The sequence below is a fragment of the Thermobia domestica genome, chromosome 5 (assembly GCF_964235325.1).
Source record: "Thermobia domestica chromosome 5, izTheDome1.hap1.1, whole genome shotgun sequence".
Lineage (NCBI taxonomy): Eukaryota > Metazoa > Arthropoda > Insecta > Zygentoma > Lepismatidae > Thermobia > Thermobia domestica.
In genome coordinates this window covers 212,615,818-212,642,122 of record NC_137458.1, presented here as the reverse complement: position 1 = coordinate 212,642,122, position 26,305 = coordinate 212,615,818, and the positions used below count along the sequence as shown (strand labels likewise).

The 26,305-nt window shown below is 30.4% G+C and overlaps 1 protein-coding gene across 1 annotated transcript in view; it reads left to right on the top strand.

The window, feature by feature from the left end:
• The window catches only part of LOC145686391 (putative G-protein coupled receptor CG31760), an 890,751-nt gene extending 868,984 nt beyond the window's left edge, over positions 1-21,767 (top strand). The window contains exons 13-15 of the mRNA XM_081759667.1: positions 2,204-2,309; positions 5,448-5,591; positions 10,089-21,767. Coding sequence (XP_081615793.1) covers positions 2,204-2,309; positions 5,448-5,591; positions 10,089-10,322 — 484 coding nt within the window. The 3' untranslated portion in view covers positions 10,323-21,767. The remainder of the gene's footprint in view (positions 1-2,203; positions 2,310-5,447; positions 5,592-10,088) is intronic.
• Positions 21,768-26,305: the final 4,538 nt, after the last annotated feature.

Below are 26,305 nucleotides of genomic sequence, written 5' to 3'. Positions count from 1 at the left end.
TTATGTAGATCTACATTATATTCGTATGTTTTCTCGATCATTTATCGAATGGAAAATATATTATCTAGTGTTGATTTTCCTAATCTGAACCCTGCCTATCATTGTTCATCTATTGTTTGTTTTGTCCATTTTAAAACTCTTCTATTGAAGATTATTACTGGAATCTTATATACCGTTGCCAGCAGCGCTATGCCTCTGTAGTAAGCGCAATTTTTTTTTTTTTTTTTTTTTTTTTTTTTTTTTTTTTTTTTTTTTTTTTTTAATGTAGGTACAATTTCTGCTATATATAATTCTTTGACATTTCTTCTTTAGCCAGATTTCAATTATCAAATTATGGATCTGCTTGTGGAATTTTGTTCCTGCTCTCTTTATCAATTCTCCTGATATCTCTTTTGTTCTGCTGTCTTTTGATTATGTAAGGAGCATATTATCTCCATTACTGTTTCTTTATGTAATATTTTTGTTATTTCTTGCTCTTATGCTCCCAGTTCAATTTCTTATGCCAAATGAACTTTGCACTTCATTATACAATTTCTTCTTCAATCTTAGGGTTTGAACGCCTTGAAAATATTCTTTCCAACTGTTCGTAATGGTGATGTAGCATCATCTTTCTTTACAATTCTTTTCTTTTAACTTTTATTTTTTATTTTTATTTATTTAATTTATTTATTTTATTTTATTTATTTTCAAGCCACAATAGGAGAGAACAAAGTATTGTAATCGCAAAAAAATTCGATATTTAAACGAATTTATAAGTCTCATAGCCCCTACAAACCGGACATTGATTTTTCCATGTCTGTCCGTGTGTTCATCCTAATTTACACTCGAATAGATGCCATGCCGCTCAACGTATGAGACCAAATTTTAAACTTAAGGTTCTGTATGTATGATTCTCCATATTTTCCTTTTCGAATTTCTCCCTACCCACAAAAATAAGGGTAGTTTACTGAAGGGTGAAAATAAAAAAAAAATAAAAAATAATTTTCTCGAAAACAACTCTAACGATTTTCTTCATTTTCCGTAAATCAATATTTCATTAACTATGCTATATTATTGTATACCTGTAATTAGTTTTCTGCAAAAACCCAGAAATGGTAGTTTACTCTAGAAATGACTTTTCCCGGATGATTGTCTAAAAAATGACTCGGGCAATTTTGTTCATATTTCATAAATTAATGTCTCATTTAAAAAATTACAATACGGTATGAGTCTTTTCTCATTCAAAATTTCAAAAGTGGTAGTTTACTTTTAGGAGCGACTTTTTCCGGGATGATTTTCTCAAAAACTATTAATGCAATTTGGTCCATATTTCACAAATTAATGTTTCATTAAGAAACCTGAAATATGGTGTAAATAAGCATTAATAAATCAAAACTGACCACAACACTAAACATATATTAATTGCACTTGTGTAGCAATTTCGGCAATGAACAACACCTTCATCAGACACTTTATGAAAGATAGCCCCAAGAATAACAACTTAAACAGAAAGTGAAAGCACACGCACACTCATCCCGAAACCAATCAAGTTTTTGCTTTACTTTTTACATCCTTCTATACGAAACTTAGTTTTCAATTAGTGCTTGTTACATACTTTTTCAATTATATACAAAATGCAAATTTTTAGTTAGGTGCTTGTTACATAATTTTCCTAATTATTTCCACACCCGTTCTGAATTTAGATACCTGCCCATCTGAAAATGTTGTTTACTCTTTCAGTTCTTTCCTTTTACGTCTTTCCTTTCTATTTTCCAGCACAGCATTCCACAACTCCTGAATCATAAGCTAACTCGTCAAGTTCATCAGTATATTCTTCCCATGTTTCTTAATCGATTGAGTTTTTTCTACTTCCGTATCACACTTCTCTTTTCCTTCTTTAGGACTTCTATTCTTTCCTAACCTGTTTCATGTCATGTTCCTTCAACGTGCTTATATACTACATTGTTCTATCTTCTTAGCCTAACTTATAATAAACCTTGAAAGTATAGAGAGTACCGAGGTATGAAAAGTATTTCCTCTATATTTGTTAAACGAGCATTTAAAAATTAATAATTGAATTCGTCTTAAATGAAGGAATTGGTTTTTCATTTAGCTAGATTTCTCATTTGCTTGGATTATTTTCTCTTAGTCGAATATAATTCTTTGACTTTCAAGTACCGTATATGTAATATGCTATAGTTTACTGTTTCTTTTTGTTTTCTAGTTTATTCATCTTTCCACATGCAGGACCAGACATTAAGTATCTTCTAGGTTTCATCAGAACTCAATTGAGTACATCTGTCACCGTGGGACTAGTTTTTGGACCGAAAGTAAGTTATAAAATGTGAAAGATGTTACATAACTATCTTTTCTTCTGAACTGCATTAAAATGACAATCCCTGATAAGCACAGCCACATTTCTTTCTTTTTGTATTAGTCTGCAAATAAGAAAAAAGATAGCATATACATTGTTAAGCAGATATCTATCCGACAGTTATTTTTAAAATATAAATAAACTTAAATGTCCATTCTTCTTATCTTTAGGATAATATATATATATTAATTTGAATAATTCTTATTCATTAAGTATTTTGAAATGATAGGTTTTCATACTACAAATTAAATACATATTCGAAACGGAGAGTTGTAGGTAATAATTGACATAGAATATACAGTGGGAAGCAATATTGGAAAAACAATTTGCATAACCTAATTTCAACAAGAACAAATTTATCCAGCACAGGATTTAGATACTAGGTACACCTACGCCAAAGAACTCCAACGCCTTCTACCCAATTAGGACTAACGGTAGTAGCGGTAATTTTCATAAACTCAAACCTATTTTCGTCTATAAACATATATACATATAGTACATTCACCAGCGTATATATATGGACCCCTTAACTGCGATAATACCATTAGATCCTATTCGTCATGTTTGCCGGTGTCAAACGCCTTAACAGATCCAACCCAACTTACACGTAACAATTCCAGCAATTGAAGACAGTTCGTAGACCTGGCTATTACTGAAACAGGTTTTACTGTGGAGTTGATGATGCACAAAAAATTGTAAAATATAAAATACTGTGAAATATTATTTTATGTAGGCTTTCGAGTCCCGGTGGTCAAGTTTTGAGTCATATTTTTGAAAACAAAAAGTCATACACCGTACTCATCCGATTAGAATCAAATTTTGCATGGTGGTATAATTTGACTTGCTACAGAAGAATATGAATATTACGTTGTGCAGGCTTTCGGCTCTCGAGTTATGGGTGGTCGAATTTAGAGTCATACGATACTTAATGTATCACTCATTCTATCGGGTTCAACTTTTGCGTGGTGGTAGAACTTGATCTGCTATATAATCGTGTGTAACATTATGATATGCTGGCCTTCTCGAGTAATGGTCTGTCATATTTTCGGAAAGAAGTCGTCATATACTGAACTCATCTAATCGAGATCAAACTTGGCACGATAGCTGAACTTGACCTGCTATACAACGATGTGAAATATTATGTTGTGTAGACTTTCAGTCCCAAGATATGGGCGGTAAACAAAACGTCATACGCCGAAGTCATCTGATCGAGATCAAACTTTGAACATGAAATATGATGTACAGACTTGTGGTTCCTACATTATGCGCAAAGCTCTCAATCAATACATTGACATAATGAGAACGTAATAAATACTGTTTAAATAGCTTAAAAGTCAATCTTGGTCTTGAACAGAAAAACAAATCAAATGATGGAGGATTTTTTACGACTACCTCTATTTCACTTGTATATTGTCTCTTTCCCAAGTAGTGGCTCTTAGTAGGGAACAAGATTAAACCATCTTTTACCCGACTACAACATGAGCAGTCTTCTCATCGATTTTCAAATATGTATCTATAAGATAATACATCAAAGTATGCATAATAACGCACTAATTTATATAAACGACCGAATATTGTTACCTGTGCGGTGCGTTAAGGTTTATCAATTTCCTACTATATATATATTTCACAACCACTGTTGCTCATAAATGTAGTCTTCTGGATTACTTCACGAACAAATTCTTAATTCATTCTCTTCTTTCTTTTTCTTCTTCTTGTATTCGATAGAAAGAATAACTTTAGCATTAGGTTCGAAATTCAATACTACTACGAGGAACTGGAAACTGTACATGGAACTCTATCTTCCTTGTTGGAACAAACAATGTTAATATTGAGCTTGCTGAATGTTTAATGAAATATGTTGAATCGAATACTTGGAAATTTCAGTATTGAATCGACCAACATTTTACACAAAACTTTTTCATTTATAAAAAGATAAGTATAGAAATCATTCTTAATCAGGACCAATGATACAAAATTAAATCTGGATAAAGGTAGCTTCGATAAGCAATGGCAACACGCCATAATAATAATAATAATAATAATAATAATAATAATAATAATAATAATAATAATAATAATAATAATAATAATAATAATAATAATAAAAAGTATAAAAAATGAAATGAAATTTCTAGTTTAATTCCCCATTATATACCCTTTTGGCTAGAGGAGGCGAATAATTAATGAAACTGAATGATTTTGAAATTAAATTTTTGTACTTTCCCACGGGAATCGAACCCAGGACCACGTGCACTATAGGCACACGCGCCAGCCACTAAACCAGCGGGGAGAGATATAATCCATCATAAATTACAGCGAACATTAAGATCTCATACCTTCCGTCACTGCACCAAAATTACCACAGAACACTTCACTAAACATCCACCTAGTTCAATGCTAACGAAAACATAATTTCAACAAGTTAAAACTTGTGTGTAGAGTTTTCATTTCCTCATAGTACTACTGAGGGGTAAAGTTATTCTTTTTAACAAACACAAGAAGAAATGAACTAAGAAGCGATTCAAGAAATAATCCGAAAGACTCCATGAATAACCAACAGCATGGTTCGAGAAATACACGGTAGAAAATAATAACCTTTCACGCATCACACAGACTACAATATTCGCTCTTTTATATCCATAAGGTATTCTTCACGTTTCATAGAAGTCAATTTTAGACGTTCAGACTATGCTATGGACGAATATGGAATGTTTTATACAACGCCTATGTCTGTACGACAAATATGAAACGAAAATTGGTAAGAAAACAGCAAGACGTAGTTTGACACGGATTCAGCGTCAAAAGAATAGTTTTCATCTCCATCCGTACTCCTTAACCAGTTTTGAATATCCATACTTATGAAGTGGATCGTAGACTCACAATATAAATCAAAATTCAATTGTTTTGTTTCGTACCTTCTGATAAAAGAAAATGTTTTCTTCACCTTGTTTAGCCATTGTAAACGTACTTCTACTCTCTGTTAAAGATTATAATTTAATATCTGATTATTTACACTTTTTAAAGTAGATGCTATCTTTCCTTTGCAACATTTGAGACACTGTGTGTATAAGCCAGTAACATTGTCCCGCAGGTGTATCGCGTTCTCAAAGGCCAAGGAGATCAATACGACAATCGTGCACGAGCAAGAGGAGTTACTGCTTCTTTCTCCCTGAATGGAATTGGCCTAATGCCAGAGGAAACTGCTGACCTCTATCAAGAAAATGAAGAATTAAAGGTGAGTATCATCTAAGTATATGCTATTCATATAAATAACCATAATTAGAATACATCTGATAGTTTTTTTTTACCGTATTGAAAACGAAAAATAATAACAGTACGGTCTTAAAATTTTATGAAAAAAAATCATTATCTTTAATATATTTTGTGTGAGTGGTGTAACAAAATCAATTAAGGAAATAACCTTATACTTGTCTCTTGTGTCTTCACTGTATAAATAACTATGTTTTGAACCTACACTGGATTCACCTTCAGTCTTTTAAAGGAATAAAATTTGGAAAAGAGAAGAAAATTATAATTACAAGGACCTGCACTAATCCGTCCTATCAGAAACGTCAGTTAATAAAAAGACTTCGTCGTCTTAGTTTTTGTAAGATGTGTACATGGCCATTTACCTGGTATCAAGCTGCCAAGTTCAAGAAAGCCTTTATATGCCTCCTTCATAGAAAAATACCTTCAAAATTGTGGTCCAGCTTGTATCTAATTGCCCCCTGATCAAATTTTATCCCCAGTTCTTAATTTGAATAAAAACGATTCCATAACTTACTTCTCAATATTATTATTACTAAATTGGAATAATTTTTTTGTTTTGTTACATATCATACAAATTTTTGTGATTTTAAATGCTGAGGTGATACAAAAATTGAATGTTTCTTGTTGGCATCCCTTATGTGTTCTTTAGTTCTGATTAATACATTGCTTTCTGTTGTTTTTTCTTTATTCATTTCTTTCTTGATAAACGACACTAGTTTTTGAACTGTACATAAAATAACTTTTTATTCAGTTAATTATTTCTCTATACTTCTGTCAAGCTTAAACTGAATCATTTGAGTCTTTTTAAATTAATTGCGCATGGATTACAATTAATTAAATCTGTCCATTTTTCACTTTTGTCTTGTTCTTTGTTTTACAAGAATTCTTTAGTTAATATATAATAATTTTATAAGGTGATTATGTTCCGTTGCGAATTCAGAAAGATATGTTATTTCTTTATTGTGCATTTATTTTTCTGAGCAACGTGAAAGAGCTATTTAGATTTTTTTCTAGATGTTCGCCTTCATGTATATATGAAATCAACCAGTAGTTTTATATTCATTTTTATGTTTAATTTATTGTTTTCTGTGTTAGTAAACATGTTTCTTTCTTCTTCCCTACTGTAACTATAATTTTCTCGTGGACTATTATGGTGCCGAAGTGGGATTATAATAGAAAGATTTTATGTTCATCTATTAATATCTTCATTGATTAGAGACTCGAGTAAGTTGTATTTTCTTATTAATTCGAAATCAGAGAGTGGAGAATTTTACGAGTGAAGAATAAATTTATAATAACATGAATCAGAGAATTCAAACCTTAGGAATGCTTAATGAAGTAGCAATTAAAGAAACGTGTAGTGCAGTTGATGATTCCATGATGCAACAGGCATTCCTTTATAAGGTTAATATGAGATTGCAGCAAATAGAACGTCGAATTGAGCAATCTCAACAACAATGACAGATCAGAAAATATCACTTGTGCTTTTCTTCAATAAAACTAGAACTTTTCCCCCTATCATGTTACAATGTTTTATATTATTTTATTTTCCGAAGCACTACAAAGTTCTGTTTGTTTTGTTGGCTTCTGCAAGATGTTTATATCACCAATCAATCTAATTGGTGTACACTTTTATGAGTTCTGCTAGTATTTCATACAGGGGCGTCATTTAGGGGGGCAGGAAGATGCAATTGCCCCCTGAGTTTGATATATATATATATATATATATATATATATATATATATATATATATATATATATATATATATATATATATATATATATATATATATATATATAGGTTTTATTAATAGTATAGTATAGTATAGTTATAAGTCAGTGAAAAACGAGAAATTTTACTTATATCAAGGGGTCTTTCCCCCCCTCAAGCAAAATCCAAAATGACACTCCTGATCTCATATATATACCTGTAACTTTTCTATGCTTCAAGTCTTGTAATATATTATCGAATTTGGATCTGGGTATGAAGTCTCCTTTTTACTCTTCTGTAGAAACTGCCTCTGTGTTTACTAATTCCTCTAATTGCTTGCTACCTGCTTGGAACCTTTCTAGATATTACTTCTATTTCTTCATTTTGTCTTCAGTTTCATACATGGACTTCCTTATTTATATTTTATAATATTGCTCTTTGATCTTCATGGTTTGCAGTTCTTCTTAATGGTCTTATAAACCACTTTTATTTTTCCAGTATTCATATCCTATTCTACATCTTCTCCTTTTTTGTCTTATCCAGTCCTTCTTCACAAGTTTGCACTTTCGATTGATGTGTTATTTGTATATATTCATTCGATTTCTTATTTCACATCTATTAAATGTCAAAAGATATTTCAAAAATTCCATCTCAAACTGATGGAAGAAATTCCTGGCGGGGAACGGAAAAAAAGCCATAATCAAATCATTGTGCTGAAAGTACGTCATTTTCAAATTCAAAATAATTGTGATTTATATCAAATTCCAGAAGTGTAATGTTTATTTCTATTTCAAATATAAGATGTTTATGCGCATCGAACCATTTTCTGACATACTGAATTCCAAGAAATTGAGGACTACATGTGAACAATGTCGAATGGTATAATTTTACAACCATTACAATTAGCCAAAAACGAACAAATGTCATTTTTAGCTGCTTTTTTTAACGTATTTAAAATTGACACCACGAAAACATGTCAAGAAGGACTTCAAGATTTTTTGTTTTTAACTCTAATTTTGATATTATTTCCTTTTTCCAAATATATATGAAGAAGACAGAAGTGGTAAGTGCAAGAATATTTCTATAAGTAACAATATAGTCGTCTGACATCAGCATACATTATCAAAGAAACCAAAATAGAGCTACAATGTAGGTAACTAAAGTGAAACATAGAAAAAAGGAAGGATCCTTGTTCGATCACGTATATTTATGTTTGTTAAATCGTAGAAGTAATAAATGTCTTCAAACAACAAAAGTTGTAAAAAGATATGAATGTAAATTATGTGCACCCATCTAAGTATTAATAATTATTTAATAACATCATAAATAATTATACATCATATTCTATCCAAACAATTTTGATCTTTTCACCAATTTTCGAATTTTTTACTTTAATGAAATATTATTCAAACGTATTTATTTCCGTTTCTGAAAAGTATTATATATCACAGTGAGAAGTATGTATTTTACATTGGAAGGCAAACAAGATATAATCTGTTTTCTAAAATGTACTTTTTCACAAATATGGTACATAAATAAATAAACAGTCTGTTCCAGCAGAACAAAAATTAACAGTTATTATTGGCAATGAACTGCATATTTTTAGTCGCATAAAAACTCGTTTCTCTCGAAAATTATGGACGAGAATTTACCCTCAAATATGTAATTTGGTTCAGCTCGTAATTTTGTTCTTTAATTTATCAATTGTTATATGTCTCATCTTTACATAATATTATAGTTAAAACAAAAACTAAAGTTTCAAAGTTAATCATCATTTTGGGCTAAATCTCATTAACTATCTTATACATTGTCGTCCGGCTGGTGTCATAATGAAAAGCTTAATAAAAGTATGAGACAATATCAATTTCATCTTAATATAAATAGATGGCTTGATTCTCGTATAGGATCAATTTGTAGGTTTACAGAAAAAGTCAGTTTTCATCGATTTTCTCGAAAACTGCACATGATGATATACACTCATCTATATAATCCTATTCAAATTGATGAGATCTATCAATTAGTTATGTCTTCTCTTTGGATATGTTTTTCTCTTAAACGCTAATATAGAAATATTGTAGAATTTAAATCAAACATCTAAATGAAAGTAGTAGTGTAGCCAGCAGTATTCGGAAGTGGATGGGTATATGTAAGTGGTTATGTTTGTATCAATCCGAAAGCTATAGTGGCAAGCCTCACTTACTATTTTCTTTTAAGATTTTGTCTACTTATTCCTTCTCTTTCCGCTTCTGACAAAATATCAGCGAAAGTGCCTGTATATTGCACCAGCGTTATAGTGTTTCTATTTGATTCCTAATAAATTGTTTCTCCTGCCTGGTTTAGATTCCTTTGTTTCTACATACAATGACAAGTTAATCCTAGAAAATAATGTATTTGCCGAGTGAATAAAATATAGTTTAATATAAAAATATCAAAATCGTCTTTTTCTAACGGAAGATAGGAATTAGTGTCCAATTAAATAATTTACTGAAGAAGTGTGTCGCAGAAATTAACTTCATATGTGTTTCTCAAAATAGTGTATCAATGTCTAGTTTCAGAAAGTTAATATCTGCGCATTTTATAGTAAAACTATTAAGTACGGATAAGGTAGTGTCTTCATATTAAATGGAAAAGTCCATCAATTAGCAGCTTTTTTTTTTCTGTGCGCGTCTGAAGTATTAAAGTGTTACATAATTAGGTTTAATAAGTATTATTATTAATATTATTTGTTTCTTGATTGGATATATTTTACAGGAGGAAATCCAAAAGTTAGCTGCCCAAATAGAGTTCATGAAGATTGTGCATATGGAAATGAATAATCGCCATTTAAAACCTAAACCAGGTGGTTATTTTAATGCTGCAAATGCAGTAAATTCCACTCAAAGTCCTGCAGGTAAAGCCTCTGCGTATTTGAAGATGGACACGGCAGATGTGCAACCGTCTCGTCATCCAGCTGCCCCCTCAGAGATGGTTAATGAACGTGTCTGACTATTCGTCAATAGTGAGGAGGTGTGGTTGTGACAGGGGTGTCCACAGAAAAAAAATATCAAAATTGGCTCACACTGATTCCCTGCTCCATTGTTATCCTTTCCTAATAAAAACACCAATATTTTTCCTTGCAGCTACTAATCCATAAAAATCCCATCCAAACTGTTTATTACAATGGAGGTGTTCTTGTGGTAAACTTGATAGTTTTATATGTATCTTCTCTTTAAATGTCTTGTTCTTTCTAAGATACGTTCTAGTAGTTCACTTGTTTTCGTTTAAATGTTGACATTGTTTTCTTTTGCTAATTTTATGAAATTAAAGAGAAACGAAGAGAAATTTGAGGAAAATCAAGGATTTGCTAACGTCGAAACATAATAATTGAAAATGTATTTTAAAAATCAAGGTAATTTTCGAACTATATGCGCTACTTATTTTTCTTTTTAAATGGAAAATGTTAAAACAAGATTATGTGATTCTACCTTTGCATAGAAGGAAAGAACTTACAGTGATCATTTGATATGATCTCATTCTATACACAAACAAATATTATGACAGTTTTTAAGGGTATTCTATAAACGATCAACAATAACTGTTGAGTAATATTTTGTTTTAGTATTTTATAATTGAATGTCACGCATTTTAAATACATTAGAAAAGGTTATTTTATTTCCTTCTTTTATTTTTTATTTCTTTCTGTTTCTCTTTCTATCTCTTTTTTAAATATGTATATATCGAGTAGAAAGATTGATAGAAATTTTGTGTCAAAATTGTTTCTGCATCTTGTTTTCTCTTTCTAACTTCTACCCGTCATTATAGATTAACAATATATTTAGCATTAGATTATTTGAGAAGGAAATCCATTATTTACAATTAATCATACAAGTAACGCATTCAAAAAATTGTTTACTATTAAAATAAATACTATAAATGAAGCTTGAAATCTCAATATGAAAAATACTTCAAAAGTATACTTTTTTCATTTATTTGTTTGTTGGTTTATTCTTAATATTTGCAACCACAATATTATATTTGACTTATTCACATATTTAACTAAGTAATGAGTACAAGTCCATAAATATTATGATAACAAATCAGATAATATATCTACATTTTTAAAATTATGCGCTTAGTCATAATGAATAACGAGATTTAATATTTTATATACAATATTGATTTGTACAAATTGCTGGTATAATTTATACAATTTCGCATTATTATACACAAAATCCCTAGCAAAAATGAAGTAAACTATGAATGAAGATTTCTCTTCCAAATGTGTAAATGTCTTGAAATCATCTTTTAAGATTAGCCTAATTGTTGTCCTAAGCCTATTATAATATTTTATGTAACATTCTTCATTATGTATGATTACCACTTGTATATAATAACAAATTAGGGAAAACAATTTAAATATATTCAATGTTTCTCTGTGCCATGCCACCTTGCGCCTTCAGTTGTATGACATGCAAGTTAGATTATTTAAAGTTGCTTTGTTTATAGAAAAGGAGAGGATCTTTAGCTGCATTTATTTAACTTTCACCCGTTACTATAGATTAACAAAAGTAATGCAAATTTGGAATTATATTATGTAATTTGTATTAATTCAAATACAGAGACAAATAACACTTTTTAAAGGAGATTTTTCTTATTTAAAACTAAAACGAATCTTACACCTGATTAGTTCTTTATCTCAAATCCACATCTTTAATAAAACTTTTTGATTATAGGCAATTTAAGATTTACTTCAGTAATGGTTTCTCTCGTGAAGCGCAAGAACTATATAAATTTCATCTATTCTACTTTATTTCTTGATCTGTACGCAGATTTCGGTGTGAAGCTGAAAAATAATTAGCAACCATACCTCTCCACTATTGTTTGTACGTGAGCTGTGGCTAAATAATTATGATAATTGCAACTATGTGTAATCGTTTCCTATGATTGATCGTTTGCAGATCTCTGCTTCATTTGGCGAAAATAAGTAAACCAATGTTGGATTAACGTGTTTGAGTCTTGTATCCGGAAGTATTAAAAGGTGTGTGTGTGTGTTTATATGTAATAGCTAGAACGCATGTTTGGGAATAAGCGTAACTGTGACTTTGTGTACCTGTGAGTAAGTGATGTCCAGAAGAAAAACTAGAGTTAAGTGAAGTGGACACCCCTGCATCATTTCACATGGTAATCTTAAATAAAGAAATAAAGCACTATTGTATTTTTTAAAGCTCGATTATTTCTTGCTGCACTTAGGAGGGCACTATAATCCTTCATCTCAGTTCGTATATGAACAGTTGTTTTGTAAATGGATACTTTAAAAATTATTTAAATGTAGTATGGCTACCATACATATATACATGTATTGTATATACGGTATATTCTTAACATTCTTGAAAAGAATTTCGGGACCAAGCCAAAGATATTTAAAAAAAAAGAAATGATTTGGTTTTTAATCGAGGAAGTGTATGTGTAGATTAACCTGCATATTGTAAAGGCCACATATTATCGGAAAGAAAGTTTTCTTGTGTGATTTGCTATTCTTCAGAAAACTCGGTAAAATGTTAGTACAGGATACGTGCTTACTGATACTTTGACTGCATTTTAAAGGAAGGACACTTGTACACATAAGTTGATTGTGTGTGTGAATAAGTTTGATATTTTGAAACGCAATGAACTCCTTTTATCTTCTTCAACAAATCTTTCAATCTGACTCTAAGATGATGATATTACTGAAGAAAAAAGAAGAAAAATGTTAATGAAACTAAAGACTGTGACTGTTAATAAAGGTGTGCCGCCCTATTTTTCTGGACTATTTGCAACAATTCAACATAGTTGCACTTTTAAAGTTCATCTACCATTATTTGTCATTGTTAAAAACTATCATTATCATGTTTAATAGACTAGGATATTTTAATTGTCTTGAATGTGTACTGATGACGTATAACAAAGAACAACTTGCATGTAAATAAACGTTGTTGAGGACAATGTGTTTCAGAATATAAACCTGTTTTGTAAAATTTTGTGTCACTTAAATTATCGCACACAGCTAAATCATTTCTTACTTTTACAAATATGGCAATAAAAAGATCATTAAATTTGCAAATTATAGAATTTCAAGATTGTTTAATACTCTTCAGTTCTGGTTTTTATTGCACTTATATTGGGTACACAAATTTTTAAAAAAAATCAAGAAGTTTTGTCCAAAGATACCTTAAGGAATTAATTTGGATAGGATGTTGCTAAAAATACTTAATTACAGTAAGTAAATAAATAGGGGATTATTGAAGTGCTCGTTCAGTGTTTGTAATGTTTGCATAAGTACTCAAATCAGCGTTTAGATATTTACCTATACTGGATAAAGAGAAGCATTTAATTGTTAATGTACTTTAATAGGTTCAATGAGGATCTGTTATAGGTTGTGACTTATACGCTTATAAATACTTAATAGAATTAGGTAATATTCAATCTTAAGGTAAAAGAAAAGGTTCATTCTGGAACACATTGCAAATATTCTTATTTTTGTACAATGTGTCATATGAATAGTTTTTAAACCAAACAGAATGAAAGAGGAACACAAACTAAATAATAAAAACAAATAATAGATGTGGTTGAAACAAGTCCTGTATACCTGTTTGTAAATAGTCAAATTCTTTTGTGCTGTTTTCCAGTTCTTCAAAGTTTATATTAACGCGCTATCTTATCATGTTAGCTTACTATTAAATGTGATTGTTGAAAAATAAGAATAATTAAATGAAATATATAATATTACTACTGCTAATAATAATAGTACTATTGTATAGCATTTAGAGTATTAAAATATATGCTTAAGTTGTCAGAACATGATTGTTAAAAAATTGAAGAAATTAAAAATATTTTCCAATTATAATACAAAAATACTGTTACCATGTTTATCTAATATTGGCGTCAATACTCTGACAATAATAACATAAAAGGTAGGGTTTTGAATTTAATATATATACATATATGTTTTCTTTATTTCCCCAAAATGATCTCAACTTAATTTGAATTACTTCTTAAAATAAGAAAATCATAGTCGTTTGAAATAAAATCGGAACCTAAATATAATGTTCGTCGAAGTAAAATGCTACAGTTGACATCTTAGAAATTAAACACAATTTCGTCTTTTTAGTAAAGAAATTCCACTTCGATGGTCTTGTTTTTAAAAGCGAGGAGTAGCACCAAACCTTAAAAGAACTTAATTGCAATAATAATGAATATCAATTACGCCTTATATGGAATATTTAATGTTAATCTCTACGTTCAGTTACATTGCCATTTAAAAAAGTTTATAAATGCAAGAATTTAGTTTTCCAAAAACCTTTTACATTGTATGATGAATACTTTCAGTTCCAAAACTGTTTATTGTTTTAAGAGTACTTGAAAAATATTGTCTAAATCTAAGACAAATCTTAAATAATTTTCACATATTCTTCAAGTCTTATGTTCATTCTACAAATAAAAAATAATATATATGAAAATTTTTACTTTTCTTTTGTCTTTTTTGTAAGGAACAAATTTGCTCCATAGATTCGGTGATCCCAATTCCTTCTTTAGGAATATGTTTCTTAATGAAAGCATGTAACACAGAAGATATCCCGTGAAACAATAGTTTATTCCTGACGAAGGGGAACAGAACGATAAAACGAATGCGTTCATCAATACAATAATTGCGTTACATATTAATTTTTTTAGTTATGTTTGTAAAGAAATATCGTTTTTATCATAATGTATTTTACGTTAACTTAATACAAAATATTATATAAACTTCGGTTAAATTTAATTAGATTTATTATATACTTAATAACAAGTAGATTCAAGAATAAATATTGGGAAAATTATAAAATCAGTAGTATCCTGCTTCAAAGCATTTTATTCACTGCACTTTAAATTCATCATTCTTTTTAAGCTACTTTGTTATCTTGAAAACAAAATAAGTTCAAAATAACCTATTTTCTTTTAGAATTTAACAGAAACACAAATCTCTGAAAACTAAAGCAAATATAACATATACATATCTTGTTCTTTTTTTAGAACAGAAAAACTAAAAACACAATTTAGTATTCATACATTGGCAGGTAGTGATTGCTATGTTATCTTACTAAGAATTTGTATATCTAAAGAAAAATCTCATTCTCCGTACGTTTTCTTTAATGTTAGTAATGTCAGATTATCTTACTACAAATTCAATATAATGTAATCGTAATACTTGATTCAAAATTAAAATTATTGTAAAAGTAGAATAGCATTATAAACCGAAGTCTTTATATTATAATTTCATATTGCAATATCGATATACTTCGTAATAAAAGGTCTTTCCTATAGTAAATATTTTCTAAATTAATAATCATGTAATTGGAAAGAACAATTAAAATATAAATATGGAAAGTGAAACATTTTGAGGAAACCCCTTCAATAAACATAAAATTAGCTAAGATTTCTGATAGCATTGTTTCAGGTGGAAGATAATGACTTGGAGAAATGATCATTGGAAAAGTTCAGGACCGTAGTTTGAAGTTCCTAGTATGTGTGCTGAAATTATATAAAATAAGAATATAAACTAAATTCTAAAACCATTTGTGTTTACAAATTCCTTTCTTCTCCTCAGATAGTTGAATATATGTAACTTTTTGTTTCTGAGAAATACGTCTCTTTCGTAACTACATAAATCAAATTTCAATGGTTGTTTAGTTTGTATTTTAAACTTGTTACAGCATGTTAACGTGCACATAGTTTTATATCTATAATTAAGGAAAGATGTATGCGTTCATTTACTTCCAAGTACTATAGTAGTAATCATCATAATTCTTTGTGAACGATTGAAAAATGATCTGGTTCTTGATTAGAAATAATAGGACTTGATTTTTTTCAAATAAACAAAAGTAGTGTCCTAACATTATCTTTATTATAGCTAAGAGAGTTTTTTTTTTAATTTGATTAACCATTTCTTTCTGAGGCACACTTCTTTTATCCTATTAGTACCCTCAAACTCTATTGTAAGAAGCATGACATTAAACATTATTGTAATAATACTTTAAATGTGGATTATTTGTTTCTCATGAAGAATAGTTAAACGTTCTTCACTAATATGGATCGCTTACCGCCAGACATAACACAGTAGCATAAAGCTTTGAAATGAACTCCCATAACATATGTTGGTAAGCATAGACAGGAAGAAAAATCACTTGTTGCTGCAATATATATGAGCGGCTCGGACGAATATAATGGTAAGCGCCACTCCCGATAAAATTGAGTTATTAGGTGTAATGGGTTGTGATCGAACAACAGAATAGTATGTAGGAAGTTTAAATTTCGAAATGTACCTGCAGATGCCAGGGAAATCTTGTTTGGTATATGTTATTTCATTGAATTGCATGGGAATGGCCAACCTCCCTTTCCAGTTTCATACAGTATTCGCCCGAGTTGGTCATATACAAAACGGTAACTTAATTTCTCGAAGGATGCTCATCCTAAATCATTATTTGTGCAAGCATTGCGTTTCAATAATCCAAGTATTCACCTTCGGTATATTAAATGGTGTAATAACAGCTTTTAGCTCAATACAGAAGTTCTAAAATATTTCTTGTACATATAATGAAAAATATTGAGTATTATGTATCAAGAACAAAATTCATTGATTACTTTTCTTGTCAAATAGCAAATGAACAAAATACTGATTAAGCAGCATTGATTCATAGAAAGATAAAATTAATTATCCAGGAATTTCAAAAATTAATATATATGTTTACAATACCTCTAATTATCAAAACTGAACTTACTTGGAATGTTAATTTCAAAAAGTAGCATTTAATAACTAAATGCAACTGAAGTAGGCCCTATATTATTTTAAAAGTGATGGCACGAGCTGCAATTTAAATGTGTATATTTTATGCCTGGTCAGTTTAAGGTATAAATTTTGTCATTGGAGTTCGCAATCTATCTGGAATTTTAATAAAGAATTATTATTCGGAACGCAAAACGTTTGAAATTAATATGGATAAAATCTCTATATTCGCTTATAATCCTGTCTATGCTGTTTAAATATTATGAAGAAAATACATTCCACGACAATTTAAAGATATTACATAACTACTTAAATATACATTAATACAAGAATAATGGATTAGATTATTATATACTACGTAAGTCAATTTTAAAACCATATGTGAGTACATACACAAACACATATACATATATATATATATCTACATATATAATCATATATTAAGTATAAGTAGATCAGACTATCATAAAAATATTTATGATATATATATATTTACACAAATATACTTAAAAGAAATGCACATACATATACGTATATAAATATATATATTAGAATGTATATTAAATAAGTAGATTCTGAGAAAAGCTCTGGAATTTGGGAGAAGTTTCATACAATGCTGAGCCCCAAAAAGACCATTTCAATCTTCATAAATAACGAAGAGCTGCGTGAACGCAGTAGAAATAAAAAACGTAACTTCTCTCACTTTCACAAAGCTTGATTTGATTATAATGTGTCGTGTGTCCAAGTATTTTAATGTAATTTGCCATCAGATGTATGGTATAGTGTGTATTGTCGCTATTGTGCCAGTTGTAATGCACTTTTAAATCTCCTACTATATTATCTAGCACTTTAACGATGTAAACTATTCTTCTTGCACTACCTACATTTGATGGCGTTAAGTGTATTCCTTTAATGTTTGTGTCAAATGTATCTTAATCTTAAGCTTTAGAATTCTTAAAGATAGATGTTTTAGAATCTCTACATACCATGATGTATTACAATAATGAACGTATGACGTCCATAATATTAAAGAAAAATAATTTTAAAAATAATGAAAGGTATAAGAGTGTAATAAAATCATTACCCTACCTTTCAAGAATTTAAAAAGAAAAAGTGACAATCTCCACCGATGATACTCAGCAAAGCTTTATGTTACTGTGGTATTATTATGTAAGAAGAAAAATTATTATTGACGGTAAGTGTATGCTACTGAATTTGAAAGGTAAATTGGAATTTAAAGAAATAGACTACACAAATAATGTATCTCTGGTTTAATTTGTAATGTTTGTATAAATCTTCATTTCTTCTCATGTTAGTTTCGTACTTACTAAGTACTTTAAGTTGCTGTAAAAATCGTCTTTTCCATGAAATCATTATAGAGACATCAACAGAGGAAACTAAATAAATGAAGTTTCGTACTAATCGCCATTATGTTCTTGAAATTTTAAAAATATAAGCATATCGGGATCATTGGGAATTTTTACGAATACTTTCTTTGTAATGCTGTATGTTTATAATTTCATGTAAGTATTGACACTGAGATTTTAGGATATATTCTGTTATTATACAAATTTGCCTGAGATTTCATACTTTACGGTTATATTTACATTTATGAAGTAATTTTACTTAATTGATACACAGTTATATAATAGGGCTACTAAATACTTTTCAATTTCTTATCTTTATTGTTTCTTTGCAGCCCTATAATGACAACATTATGTATAATTTTGGATGAATTTAATTTGCTAAATAGAAATCTCATTTAGATAGTGTTTTTTCGTATGATCTTTAGTTTCACATCGATATTTTCCTATTATTTTGCACTTGCGACCCTTACATTTCTATCATGTTCGGACCTCTTGTATTCGTTCATCTTTCTGTGGTTTACCAAGTTAATACAATGTAAAATTCTTTAAGTTGTCGTCTCTTGCCTAATTTATTGTCCTATGCATATTACGTACACAAGAGTAAGTGAAAACTTAAGATGATTTCAAGTTAAATAAACAATACAAATTCATGTGCACGAATTTTACTTTTCGCAATTAAACTTCGTGTACGTAGGCGGCGAGGTTACGTACACCTAAACATATAACGACTAGGTAATGTGAAATAAACACATCATAAAACTACAAAATAGCGGCATCTGCATTAAATTTTAAATTTGATATTGGAATCAAAACAACAATCTGAAATTTCAGGAACATACACTAAAATATTTTACTAGAAGAAAAATACATGCTGTGTAGCTAAATGAAAGCAAAAAATGTCAGAATAAATTATTTTAATAGTCAAGTAAATTCTTTATTTTGATTACGATTACATAGATTTAAAAATACTGTAAAAGCGCACCATTATGAACAGAAAACGTACCTTAGACCAATTAACGGCATTAATGAGAATATCGAGCATTTGCACTAACAAGTAAAACTTTCGATAATTGCTATATTATTGAACAAATAATGATACAATTAATGTTTCTAGATGTAATATATAAATTGGCATAATTCCAAACCATTATTGAAGAATCTTACATATTATTATTATTAGTAGTAATAAAAGGAACCGATTTAAAATATGAAAACACAAATGGAAATATATTTTTTTAAATATATTTCGCACAGGTAAATGTCATAACATGATGCTTGATTTTTTTAAAAAAAATGGGTAATTTACTTTCATTCTTTGTCATTCTCTTTTAAATCGCAAGATATTATGGATACGTAATGGTATTAACTTGTGCATATGAAAATATCACACTTTTCTACATTAGATTTCCCTTTCTACTGGTATATTTTCTATTAAACACATTTATAAACAGGTAAGATAATTTTGTGTGGAAGTATAATTTCTGCCAAGTTCAGATATCATTTATAAAATATTCTTTCAACAGTATCACAAATCGGTTTAGACAATATTCTTCTACTCCATGTACTTAATATAAAATATAAGATATTATTTGGAGTTTCGGAAGCACTCAGTAGTTTCAGGTATCTCGAAATTATCTGTTAACCATGGCTATGCCAACAGCTACACTTGATATTTAATTACTAATTAAAAAATTGTCTTTGGTAATAATGAAGAATTTAAATTCAAAATTAAAGGAATCTCCCATCTAATCACTTGGAAGAATAAAACTACGGAACTGTGTACTTCTGTGTGAAAATAAGAAAACATATGTTCAAAACAAATTTCAAAACATGCGTTTTTTCATGTACAGTTTATTTGCTCAAAGACCTCCCTTTTATATATAAACCCATTGATTGGATACTATACCCTAAACATACATCTAATCTTTAAATCAATAATGTCCCACAAACTTTGTTACAAATCAGCATTTGTGGAGGACAGAGGAGAAAATTTCCCCCTGAGTTCTAGAAAGGTGTTTATTTTAATAAGTTGTAATTATATTACAATAAGTTGTAATTATATTACAATAAGTTGTAATTATATTAACATATTCACATGGAACTTTGACCCCTGGCAAAATCTGAAATGATGCTACTTCAAATCAGTATAACAAAATAATGAAACACCCCAAAAATATTCAAACATACTCTAAAGTAGTATATTATAAATTAAGTACTAATATTAACGAACTTTTAAATTTTCAGTTGAAGACTGACACAGCTTAAATTAAAAGAAAACAAATTTGTACTAAACTAGAAATTGTAATGAGATAAAGTTACTAACTTTAACTGTATTTGTTTTCATGTTTTGTAACTTTCTAAAGAAAAATGACGAGAATGAGATTTTTTCACTAAAAAGCATCATTCCTGCCAATACTTTAAGTCATGTTCATGTATATACCATATATTCGAGTGCGTATATAACTTTACGCACTAGGATTCAGAAAAACTTTCATCTCCATTGTAGAGAGTTATGAAACATGAATGATTCGTTTTCTAACTTCATAATGGGAAAAAATTACATCGCAGGTTTAAGAAAAAAATGAAGAAATTGAAGGTATAAATAATTATATATTTATACACACAAGTAGAAATAATTATATATCTTAGCCACTTTGTAAACCATATTAAATCTTCTTCCGAATATATATTTGAAAAGATTCAAGTGCAACATAACAGTTTCATCTCATAAAACCACACACATTTCATAATGTTTTATGGAATTTGTAAATGTACATTTCAACCAAAAAAATCAATCCTCTAGAACTTGTTTTCATTTAATTATTTGTTTATGATCGGAAAGTGTGATCATCGTTATCCTTTTCCTTGGATGTACGGAAACGTATTATTTCCAAGATTAAACCAATTGCTATCCAACACTTTGTCCACTTTCCAAAAGTTGTGTTTATTAGTAATTAAAAGTATATGGCTAATTGCATAAATATGAATTCGCTAATGTCCTGAAAATACACTCAAAACTAATAATATGTGACTAAATGTACCATAAGTTAATAAAGAAAGCAAAGTAAATTTATGGAGAGTTTTGATTGAAATGAATATATTTTTCATGTTTAGTATATAAGCATTTAGAAACATGTACTTATTATAAACGTTGCAAGGCTAAGTGTTGTTTAAAGCAAAAAGAAAACTGTGGCAAACTCTTTGTGGTTTTACTGAAATACTTCAAATATATTTGTCAGAAACATTGTTCCTATTGTATGAATTTAATAAACTAAATAAATTCTAAAACAATATTTTTTTTTTTTTTTTTTTTTTTTTAACAAAATAAGCGAATGTCATGAATGAATTAAGAGCCTGACATACTAAAAATAATACAAAATTTACCATTTTTCTTTTGCTTGTTTTTCATAAGTGAAAGAAGATAATGAAATGCAACTTACCACAATCATAGATAATGTTCTTCTACAACAGAAAATATGAACATGAAGAATTTTCAGTATTTGCCATCCATAGAAATTACAGTGTTGCCACAATAACATTTCCCCAAAAATCTAAGTTAAGGCAGCGACTAGAGGAGCGAACTCAACTGCATTTGATTACGTATCATGTTGTTTTGGTATCCTGTGAACTACTTTTTAAATAACATTATTATTTAATTTTAATAACTGTATGTTAAAACTATTTTGTTTATTAAAAACTAAATACAATTTATTATTTAAAAATTAGTTCACAGCATACCAAAACAACATAGTACGTAATCAAATACAGCTGAGTTCGTCTCTAGTCGCTGCCTTAACTTAAATTTTGGAGGAAATGTTATTTTGGTAACACTGTAATTTCTGTGGACGGCAACTCTGAAAATTCTACAGGTTCATATTTTCTGTTGTAGAATAACATTATATATGATTTTGGTAAGTTGCATTTCATTATCTCCTTTCACTTATGAAAAACAAACAAAACAAACATGGTAAATTTTGTATTATTTTATTATGACAGGCTCTTAAGGGTGTCCAACACTCGGAATGCGTTGGGATTTCCCTACATAATAACATGCCATATTTCTTTCCAAAATATTATGAAAACTATTTATTTTATACACTTCAAAATTCGTCCAAATGTTTGTTAGTATTAATATTGCATGTTCACTTTTACTTTTTCTTGCTAGGGTAATATTAGAGCGCTCTAATTAAAAATTAATTTTCTTCCATTTAAAATCTGTTTAATATATGGCCGTACATTTTGCAACAACGCAGAACAGCAGATAGGAGGCTAACCAGGTAGGTTTCTTTAATTTTCTGCTCCCCGCTAGGTTACGTGCGCGAACTTTGGGTTGTCTCCGGAGATAAAGAAGCCGATGGAATGCAGATTGACAGTAGATAAGAGCAAAGTCTGTTTACTCTCTCTTCATAGATCTTAAAGATTTCATTGATTCTCACAAACATCTCTGTGTGAATAGTTACATGTAGAGGCCTATTGGAGCTAACGACGTACGAAAGTTTCAGAAAATCTCTTGCTTTCAAGTGAGGGAAATGTTCATCTTATAAAAGTTTCGAACTGTATAGTGAAGTAAACTCGCTTATTTGTCACATAACGGACAAACATTTATATAGAGATGAAAGAGGATTTACCCTGTTGTGATGTATGGCAAACTGCAAAATAGTTAATATATATGTAAGAAGAAAGCGACCGCGAACTGTTTTTCGATATATTCCCTATCGTTTATGCTCTATGAAAATCAATATTGAAACCGGAAACAGTAGTAAATTTCTACCAGTTCCGGTTTTAATAGAGAGATAGGAATGGAGATGGTATATTTTCTACAGACGTTGAATCAATTCCCTAAATCCGCTTATCGCTAGCTATTATAGTTTTTGATTTAAGGCCCGTTTGTAGTCGATCTCTATCACTTTCGATCTATATAGAAGATAGACGGAGGAGATGAAGCCTATTCTTAGAACGCTAAATCGATTCCAGAAAACCCTTCTCCATATCTCTTACCGCTTTTAGTGTGATGCCTGTTGACAGACAGACGGGCATAGCCGTTCTATTAGACTTCCGATACTTATGCAATAGAGTAGTTTGGAAGTTTAATAAACCCAGGTAGAAGAAATATTATTCATCAAATCTATTGTGGTGCAGATTAAGAATATGAGAATTTCAAGAATTCTTTTACATAAGCTATTATGCCCTAAAGAATAACGGGACCGCGGTGGCTCAGTGGTAGATTTGATTTTGATTTGATTTTAAGTTTAACGTGCCGTTCAGCAACGAGGCTATATGAGAAGTGGACCTACTAATTAACGTGGAATCCGAACCACATAAGCTCCCGCCGGGAATCGAACCCGGGTCTCCCACGCCATAGGCGCGTACGCTAACCATTTAACCACGAAGGATCTCAGGCTCAGTGATAGAGTGCTCACCTCTGATGTGTGGGGTCCCCGGCTTGATCCAGACCGCACCAAGTGGGTTTTGTGGTGAATAAACACTATGTTCGTCGGATTTTTCGGGGTTCTGTCGTTTCCTTCCACTTTCTTCATTCCACCATTTTATTTATTCTCATAATCACCGTGACCTTTAGCCTAGCCGGCATAACCGTGGGACATAAAACACAAAGATTTCATTTCATTTCTAAATAATAGCATAATGCATTCTACAGTGTTCTGTTCTTCGCTAATGTCTCAATAATAGCGTACAGATTGATGATACGCTTGCAGATTGATATACCATAAAATCGATTATTCATGCCCCCCCCCAAAAAAAATGCACCAATATCTGCCAGGTAGTCACTACAAGCAAGATGCTATTTATTTCGTTCAGATAGTGTTCCCCATAAGACGAGACGAGACGAGAAGTAAGGTTTTCTCGTCTCGCCTTCTAAATTTAATAGGTCTCGTCTCATCTCGATCCTCGAAAACTTCTTTCACTCTTGTCTCGAAATTTTATTGTTCCGTTTTGACAATTTATGTTAAAAAAAATATGCCCTATTTTTTCCTTAAATTCATCTGGAAGTTATCATGATCGTTCCGCGTCTCGATTGGTCCACGAATAGTGTGATATAACAACCTTTAAACCATACTTATTATTGGAGTAAACTGTGTAATGACTTACATATTTTAAACGTGGATAAATACTCTTTATTGCTTTCGTACCATCATTTTATCACTTTATAGTTTTTTACATATGAACCATGTAACATCAGTGGCGTATTTAGGGGGGCTTCCGGGCTTAAGTTCCCCCCGAAATCTTACTTACTATAGTAAAGTATATGGAATATCTTGCAGAATTTTCACATTTTCAGACAAAGCCCCCCCCTCCCCGAAAGTTAGCAAAGTCCCTCCCGAAACAAAATCGTAAATACGCCACTGTGTATTTTCTAACATTAAAATTGTGTTTGAGATCAAGACTTGGGTGAATTAGTGCTGATCACGCCACGAGACTCGAGAAATTTCTCGTCTCAAAAGCGAGACGATAATTGTTATATTTCTTGCCTCGTGTCGAATTTAGAAAGCTATTTCTCGTGTGGTTTTCGATTTTATAATCAAGACGAGACGAGAAATTTCTGGATAAACATCTGAAAGTATTTAACTTGCTTATCCTTGGAATACCAATATCGGGTCCAAATGATCTAGACCCTCAGAAATATTGTAACATTTATTCATTTATTTATTTTGTATATTACTGTTACGAACACGCATGAAATGCCATGTTTTATTCTTTCATCTTCCCAGATATTTCTTTTAAAGTTTTATTTTTTAAAGTTACATTCCTTATTTTGGAAAGTAAAATATTGGGTTTAGTTTTGCGTTTCCTCTGACGTGTCCCCTTTCTTCACCGCGCAAGAATCAAGATTTAGGATCAAAGATTCCTTACTGTTTTGCCTATTCCTGTTTCGCCTTCTTGCCTCTCAGCAATATTTATCAAGATTTCTACGGTACTAAGATTGTAGGCGAAATAGGAATTCCTGTTCCGCTTATTCCTGTTTCGCCTACTGTTAGAATAAAGGGAAATTCTTCAGTTGAGGATTTTTCTTGGGGATTTTAGCTTTATATGAATCCAGGTATTGATTTAATGCAAGTCACCGAAAGGAAGTTGAAACCAGTAGACGATCTGATCCAACATTATCGTCTGCTAGAAGAATTCTTTTTCCATTTAATGTTCGTGTCCATCTTCCTTCTAAAACAAGATCATCTAATGAATGTGGAGTAGGTGGACCTTGTTTAGCGCGTGTGTTGCATAATTTACACTTAACACCATTAAATGTTGGGAAACAGCAGCACTTCTTCACTTAATCCGGCTTGGACAATTACCTCCCTGTAATGTAATTTAAGTTGATAAGTTTCAATCAATATCTAGTTTACATTGTTATGAAGTTACCTTTTAAATATTATAGTTTTTATTTTAAGTCACATTTGTTAATATTTCATATAATACAGAAGTTGTTTCCAATCTATGGTGACGATTTCAACCTGCACTTACCTTAAGAGAAACCATGTCACTACCATCGAGAGTGCTTTATTTGGTAGCCCTACATCTGTGCAATTGCCCAACAGCGAAGTTTCCACTGAAGGTGACTGACACGTTATGTAATCATGTCAAACCACAACCACTCTCTCTGACAGACTTTCCGTAGCCCTTCAACGGTGTGGGCTCTCCTGTGAGACAAAGCCCATTTCAGGAGATCGAAGGCGCAAAAGTCAATCGGTGACACATCACGAGATTTCACTAGAATGTCTGTGAGTGGAGTGGCACGAATTCCAGTTTCTGCTGTCATTTGTTGCGGCGCTGAGGATGAGACGGGTTGAGCGAGATGTGTGACTTGACGC